Source organism: Anopheles aquasalis, chromosome 3 (assembly GCF_943734665.1).
Source record: "Anopheles aquasalis chromosome 3, idAnoAquaMG_Q_19, whole genome shotgun sequence".
Lineage (NCBI taxonomy): Eukaryota > Metazoa > Arthropoda > Insecta > Diptera > Culicidae > Anopheles > Anopheles aquasalis.
Genome location: NC_064878.1, coordinates 47,291,564 through 47,299,594, shown reverse-complemented (window position 1 = coordinate 47,299,594; position 8,031 = coordinate 47,291,564). Strand labels below are relative to the sequence as shown.

The window sequence follows — 8,031 nt, the reverse complement described above, 5'->3', positions numbered from 1 at the left end:
TGGTGCAGCAAAAGCTCATCATGTTCTCGAACCGCGTGGCTGCGACACTTATTTGAGCTCGTTGAGTGCGGGCTTTGTGCTGAGGTCTAGGGCGAATTCCCGTGCCGGATGACGCGAGTGCCGCCAGTGCCAGTCGTGTTGTGGGATACTAATAACTTTGATCATTAAGGTGCGATTCTACCTTCCACCTGATGACCTTTGCCGATTGCGCGGCTAGGCTACTGGCTGGCCGCGCTGTCGGTAAGTTCATTGCCATTTCCGTGGTTCCGTGGCACGAGAACCGGAAGCGCGAGACCGCCGGTTCCGATTTATGGCACAGTCACGCTGTGATCAGATCCTCGTAGCATGAAGGATCCCCGGTCCCCTCAGGGCGTTCCTGTCTAATTTTTCTTTGCTATCAAGAGCGAATTATATGCTGTCATAAACCGATGACACCTTGCCGGTGTGTGATCGCTTAGAGTTTCGCATGTTTCGGAAAATGGTTTTCCCTTAATCATGATTTCTTTGTCACAAGCTAGTGAAAGGTTGGGTTCAACGCTATAGCGCCAGCCAAAGGTGCGTTAAACTGTGTGCGTGCCTTGTGCCACGGCAAAGGGGAGAGACCTCTGAGTACGGCTACCAAGGCCAAACATAGTGCCTGTGGCGCTCACGTGACTTCCAACAAGCCGCTGAACGCGTTAAGCGCTGGAAAACGGAGGCACCTTAACAAACATGAGATCGAGCTTTAATCGATGAGTAAAATTAATCGCTTATAAATACACAATAGTTTACGAGTACCAAAGGTACTTAAGCTATTGCTTCACAGGTGCGTATTTTCTGAACAAAACAACAAGGTTGGTTACTATTAAGCAACATGATTATCTTGTTGTGCAATATTGTACCGAAAAATAGTAACACATCCTCATCGATTGTGGCATTCATTATTGATCGTATGTTTTGTGTACTTGCCCTTCGGAAGGGTGGAACCAATTAAGGCGTACAAATTTCCTGAATAACGTATGGCCGTCTAGAACAATCACGCATGTGGAGTTTCGTTTCGCTTACGTCCTCGCTTACGTTGAGTATCACAACGTGGCCACTCACGTTAGTCATGTGAGTAAAGTACATTAGGTGAGCTAATGCTGGTCACACGTGCTCCCGTTCTAGGGGGAACTACGCTTCGGCTTCGTTTAAGTCACAGTCGCCATCGCTCCGGGGAGGTCGTTCTGATGCAGCTCTGTTGTTGTCTCGATAGACTCAAGACTGTACAGTGACCGATTACATATCACCTAGCACGGTTGAGTACGCGATCTTATCACGCGTTTTCCAACGTATTCACGTACGTTAAAGCCCACGGGAAGGTTTGATCGAGTCAGAAGTCACGTCATAATCAGACAGTCAGTGCCGGCGGGCGTGTGAGATGACAAGATACTGGTGCTGCTGAGACACCCGCCGTCCCGCCAGAGCCGTAGTAGAGTAGTAGTAAGAGCCTAGCTAGCGTGCGAATCTCAGTGCACAAGAGTGTGTGTTTAGTTCCCCGGAACCAGTTTCATCTCCGTCGCTGCCGCACGTTCGCTCGGTGTGGTTGTGGTGTGTCTGAGAGACAATTTAAATTCAATTCCAACCTCTCCAGTTCATCCAGCCACTCGTCGTCAGGCCGGTTTAGCAGCAGCAGCAGCAGCAGCAGCAGCAGCATAGGCAGCTTGGTAGCGCAAAGCGGCGCACCGTTGCATTCACTCGCGTTCGAGATTTGAAGGTGTTCAGTTCAAGTACTTCAGTCGAGCCGTGCGGTTCGCTTCCCAAATCGAGTGTAGTAACTTATTCGTGTTTAGCTAACTTAACTTCGTTTGCCGTTTAACTTGCCGTCAACATGAAGGTGCTAGTCGTTCTATCCGCCGTGCTGTGCGTCGCGCTGGCTAAGGTGAGCAGATGCTAGCTATCTCTTCTCTTCCAGGACCGTCCTAGAGGTGCTACCAAAGTAATTGTGTGTCGCCCGCGTACGGGGAAGGAATGGGTTTGGTGCCAAGGTGTGAATGAGCACCAGACAGCAGACAATCAGCTGAACACAGGATGCGACGAACCGAGTCTCTAAGTAGTGTTAGCGGCGGGCGCGGCTCAAACGCACACGCTCGAAGCTCATCATGCAGATCTGCTCCTAATGCTGCTGGTGCTGTGGCCTTTGCCAGACAGCGCTGCTCGCCACAGCTGATAAAGCAAACTTCCCCGTGTTCCGTTTGGGGGAAGCCTGGCGTTATCACAGCGAGCAATTTAACTCCATTAACACGACCCCACGTGTAAACAAAACGGTGCGACGATGACGTACCTTATGTTTTATGTGACGCGCGCTTTTCGTGCTCACTTTGGATCGAAAATATCAAAATGCATTCTGCTCCTAAAAATCGCTAACCTTAAGAATCTTTCCAACTCCACAGGATCAGCCGAAGAAAGCCATCGTGTACCTGAATGGTAATGCCGGCGTGACCGGTAACGTGACAATCTCGCAGCCCTCGTGCACCGAACCCGTGTTCATCGAGATCAATGCCGTGGGACTGACGCCAGGCAAGCATGGATTCCACATCCACGAGAAGGGAGATCTGACCGACGGATGTGCCAGCACCGGTGGCCATTACAACCCGGACAAGGTAAGGGAGGTCGCTCGTGACCGCCGAGTAGTAGCCGCTTGGACTCTTGCTGACATGCAGCTCTTTATGCGATCTTTGTCCTCCGCTCCCAGGTTAGCCACGGTGCACCGAACGATCAGGTGCGTCACGTTGGAGATCTGGGCAACATTGTGGCCGACGAGAACGGTATCGCCAAAACGTCCTACTCCGATACCGTCGTGTCGCTGTACGGTGCCCGTAGCGTGATCGGCCGTGCGATCGTCATTCACGCCGAAGTTGACGATCTGGGAAAAACCAACCATCCGGACTCGCTGAAAACCGGAAACGCCGGTGGACGCGTCGCCTGCGGTGTGATCGGAATTCTGTAAATATGCGCGCCTCCAATGTTTCCCCCCTCTCTCTCTGTCTTTGAATGCTTCTCGCTCTCGGTGTGGCGGTCGATCAGACTGGGAGGTGTTATGTGTCGCGTTCTAGGTTTTTTTTGATGCTTTGTATCTGTGTGTTCGTTTATCAGATGATCGTTAGGCTTTAGCCGCCCGCCTGGCGCTCTCTTTAGCAAACAAAGCAGATAACAAAAGGCCTCTAAGCGGAGCGCGAAGCCGTAGCTTGTGTGTAGCGTTGGATGTTGATGTATTGATTGTTGCTATTAAAAAAAACCATCTTTGACCCTTTTCACAACTTTGCGTGTTGCTTACATTACATGTTTTTCTTTCAGAAACTTTTCGCACTTTACTCATATGTAGCATTTGCGTCTTATCCATCATTCCATTGCACTCCATCCTTCATCATCACCACCGAGCGCGCACGGTGACAGGTTGCTCCGCTTGCGTTGGTTGCGTTGCTTCTAATTAATCGATGTCGTTTGCTATTCAAAGAGAAGCACTACACTACTCCATCAAACTGGTCAACCTTGAGACAGGGTCGCCGGATTGGTGATCAGATTCGCTCCAGGCGAGACGTGAGCTCTCAGCCATGGGGTAATGTTTTTGCTCCTTAAAAACAATAATAATCGGAAGCAACATCCTGAGTCGATGGTGGCAGTCTTGAAACCTGTTTTCAGAAGAAAACAGGGAACTAGGCAATGCGCGTTGCAGATGTGACACTCGTAACTCAATGTTGTTACGAAATGCCTTGAGGCATAGCGAAGCACCTTCAAATGCGTTGCCGTGGGTAATCCTTGAACCGCCAGAGCAAAAGTGTTGTTCAAAAGGTCACCGGAAAAAATAGAGCAACGAGGCAAAAAACCGGTAAGAAATGTGTCCCCTGTCGGAGCTATCGGCAAGCAAGGAGAAGGAACTGCCGCATGTTCGATTCCCCTTAAAAGGAAATCAATAAATGGTCAACTCAAAACATGATCGCTGGTACACAGTTTGATAACAATCACATGCTCAAAGATGGAGGGCAACTGGCATTTGGAAGGCCTCAGTGTGCTAATGCAATGTTTTAATCATGTTGTTGTTTGTAGAACTGCCCTTAAATGTTGTTGTTTGTTTAGTAACATTTGCTATCTAATAACTTGTTGAGCTTGGGAATAATTTCTTGTTCTTAACTTTGCACATTTACAAGTGTCCTGTGTTCAAGGGTAGCGTTGAGGTTAACGATGAGATTGACCAGTTATAATTGCCGATGTTTCTCACCTGATACCGTTTCATGTACTCCGTTTCCAGTGCGCCGTTCGAGGAGGCTGAGGAAGAGTGTAGCAGCGGCCAACCGGCGTTAGTCTTTCCGGCGTTCACGATATTCGCGTCATTCTGCGCTGCTCGCATGCTGGCCGCCTAAGGGCCCACAGCGTGCGTAAGGCAAACGATTAATTATGGGTTTTGTGGAGATAATCTACGACAGTTGGTGCGTACCGGACGGACCGGTGTGCGGTCTAGCAGCGTGGGCAGTTCAACGAACTCGGTTTCCTGCACTTCGTCTTGCCCTACCGTCTTGCAGGGCTAGTCCCTTTCCACCCACCAAGAACGTTCGGAGACATCCAGTGAGCCCACCACAACATCATGCCATTATGCCCTTTGGTTTGGCTCAGGGCTCCGTGGAGCGAAGGAACTGTAAAGGAATCTAACAATAGAAAATTGGCTAGTATATAACACCGGTACCTAGGAACGTGCGCGCTCGTGGTGAAGAAAAGCGTTTCCTCCGAAAATTCCGCCCTCGGTAAGCACTTCTTTGCGTGGTGAGCTCGTTTTCCTTCGCGCTCCAGCTTAATGATCCCCGGACAAAGAGGCGATTGACATCTTCTAACCCACCTCCACCACCAACGATTGGACTCTCTCTCGAACTGTGAAGTAGCAGAGGTCCGTACGAACGAGTTGCTCTCCTGTGTTTTTTTTTGTTTTTTGCTTTTGTTAAGTGCGTTTTTGTGTAAATAAAGTTGTTCTACCGAATTCGACCATTGGTTTTGCTGTTGCGCAGACGTGAGCCACCACAGGGAATCGGTTCCGAAAAAGGAAGCAACCCGCGGTTACTACCACAGACCAAGTCATGCTGCGAAAGCCTCGAGGGCGATACCAGCGAGTCCTGGCGGAAGAATATCTTCATGTGGTCTCACAGCCAGCTCCTCGGCTGAGTTGGTTACCGGTAGGGTGCTATGGCGCTCGTATTTAATGGACAACCGTCTGGACAAAATCAGATAAATAGTAATGTTGACTTTGGGGGGTCCTGCAAAACAAAGCAGAAAAAGCTGTCTCATCTGAACCATTTTAAACGCGTCGTCGTACTCGGTGACCACTTTCAAGGGCGTGTGACATCATGCTGTTAACGCGGCGTCTGGATGGTTCCTAGGTGTCTACGATCGTTAGAGGAGCATTAATTCTGTTTATATGGGTCCCATGCGTAGTAGGTTGAGCTGAAAAAAAAAATGGAATTCGAGTTACGTGCGATTTGAAAGGAACATAAATTTACAACAGTACAACAAGAGTTACATTAATATGAATAAAAGAACAGTATGTAGAACGTAGACTGATCTAACATCATCTAAATGGACTTGTTTGCTTTTCATCATTGAAATAATGATTGAGAAATGCTTGTAAAACATTCTCATGAGAAGGTTTATTATTCGCATTTTAGTATTTTTAAATTACTTTATAGCTGAATCACTTCTTAAAACTATGTGTACTGATGATCTCACAAAGTTGCTCATTTTTGATCCCGCTTAATTTTGATTGTGAAGATTCAAATCTATTAGGATTCTTGAAAATGCATCCAGTAGCAACACATCCAGTCAATTAGACATGTTAATCACGTCTCCTTAGCTCTCTCCGGTGATCAATTATCAAGCGTGCTCAAAAGGAGCTAATGGCACCTGCCAAATGGCCTCGGAAGCGTTCAAGAACTCCAAGTACAAGGTCATAAATCCGTTCAAAAGCCCCTATTCTTGAACTTTGTGGTGAGATCCCAGACTAATCGGTGAAAAGTCTGTGATTTAAATCAATGAAAAGCGCAAAAAGAAATAAGTCAATGTCAACGGGAATTGCTTCGGGATCTGTGGGAAATTTATGTGTCTGGAAGAAATAGAATGTCTGGTGGCACATTTAAGCGTTTTTCATTTATTTCCCCCCTTCTCTGCACCGGGAAGGTGGCTTCAAATTATGCCGTAGTAATGACTCCTGGCCGCTGGGGTCATCCATAAGTCCCCCGAAGCACCGAACACGGTTGGTGGTAAACTAGTGACTGCGGTACTGTGGTTGTTCTTTGACCCCAAATTTAAACTCATTCGTCAACCCGATGTGCGGTGGTGTGCTCACCGAGAGCCCCAGCACAGTACATAAGGACTTCTGAATGTCCTGGCATGGTGTTCGTAACATCGTCACCTCTGGAGTTGACCATTTTTCCAGCGCCTTTCCTACTGCGATTGTGTCCGGGGGCTGTTTGCGTGTGTCCGAAGGGGTCGAAAGTAGCACACGCTATCCTGCGTTTGGGTGCGAAGAAGCACTACGCTTGGACCTCGCGCCTACGTTACATATCCTGGGACTGAAGCCAGTACATAGGAGTATCGGGCAGCTATAACCTACTGGCCACAGGCCACCGTGGGGTCAGTATTGTACGGGCACTCGTGACGGTCTGTTGTTTGGCACCGGACACTCCCGGGAAAATTAGTTGCAAAACCAAACTACAACCAAAAGTGAAACTTGGACCTCAAACAGATTTGTTTGGCTTACGGAAAAGGATTGCTGAGCTGTAGCCTGCTAGCAATACAGAGCTCCTCAACTAAGGACTTTAAGAGTGATTTACGCACGTGATTATCCGCGGAATCGCCTCAAGATGAAGTCTAAAGTAATGGATAACCTACGGGCACGGTTCAACTCGTGCGGCACGACGACCATAAAGTATTTGCTGTTTGTGTTTAATCTCATATTTGCGGTAAGTGTTCTGCAACCCGAACTGTGTGCAACGCGTTTCGTGCCATGGATATTCAAAAAGAAAGCGCATGCAAACGCCTTCCTTGAGTGGTGCTGAAGAACTCTGAGCGAAGTGACCACGATAACCCTCTATCGCATGGTTGACCCCAATCACGAATGATATAGTATACTTGCATAATAGAAATCAGACCCCCGTCCTTGATTCGTAATGGTTCAGATTAAAGATCGGAAACCCTAAGGGCTATGCTCTGCGGGAACAGTTGCCCTTTTACTGCCACGGGAAACCAACCGGGCAAGTGGGTTGATGAGCCAAAAAGTAGGATGACGAGATAAGCATGGCAAACGTTTGGTATAATTGGTATGCCGAATGGCGTTTCTTATGACGATTACTAGTATAAGTAAACTAGGACAAGTGATTATCACGACTCGACCAGTAGACATTCGAATCAACTCATTATAATGTCTTGTTGAGCGATGCTTTCCAGCATATACCTTATAAGTTCGGGTAGTGATATGAATTCTTGAAATGCTTGACTGTTTGAATAACTACAACTTTGTTACTTCAAGAATCGCTTGCCGAATGTTTGAATTCCATACTTCTTCGCTTGTTTTCTTTTGGTTAATTTTCGATGCTTCGGAAGCAATTAACCGATACCTTTATGAATTATTGATGTGTTGTTCAATGGAAGGAATAACCTTGAATGAACTTCCACGAAAACAAGGATTTTACTTCGAATAAAATCAATACTTAATGTGTGCTACTGCTTTTCACGAAAATCAAAGTATTAACTTTAACTACAGTTCCGCAGACATGTATAGGTGAACATTATAATGAACCCACAAAAATCTTTATTATCAGAAGATAATTTTATGTACATGGGACCGAAAAACGAGTGCGAGTACTAATCACCTCGAAAGAATGTTTGATTATCATGCCATGTCACCGGAAGCACCGTTATCGAAAGCATTAATAGACAGCAAAACCCATCGGAACGTGCTGAACTGGAGCATGCAGGTGCAGGTTAACAAGTTCATAAATACTCAATGCAGCCAGAAATCCATTAACAGAC

General features: G+C 47.2%; 2 protein-coding genes across 2 annotated transcripts in view; both read left to right on the top strand.

Annotated features, from left to right (window-relative positions):
• The first annotated feature begins 1,249 nt into the window (after positions 1-1,249).
• On the top strand, positions 1,250-4,987 carry LOC126574692 (uncharacterized). Its single transcript, XM_050235034.1, has 4 exons — positions 1,250-1,900; positions 2,412-2,621; positions 2,714-2,964; positions 4,268-4,987. The coding sequence occupies exons 1-4, from the start codon at positions 1,850-1,852 to the stop codon at positions 4,377-4,379; spliced, it is 624 nt and encodes a 207-aa protein (XP_050090991.1). The 5' UTR covers positions 1,250-1,849; the 3' UTR covers positions 4,380-4,987.
• Positions 4,988-6,695: 1,708 nt separating this feature from the next.
• Positions 6,696-8,031, top strand: part of LOC126575790 (23 kDa integral membrane protein) — a 2,747-nt gene continuing 1,411 nt past the window's right edge. Inside the window, exon 1 of the mRNA XM_050236657.1 lies at positions 6,696-6,962. Within this exon, the coding sequence (XP_050092614.1) occupies positions 6,864-6,962 (99 nt within the window). The 5' untranslated portion in view covers positions 6,696-6,863. The remainder of the gene's footprint in view (positions 6,963-8,031) is intronic.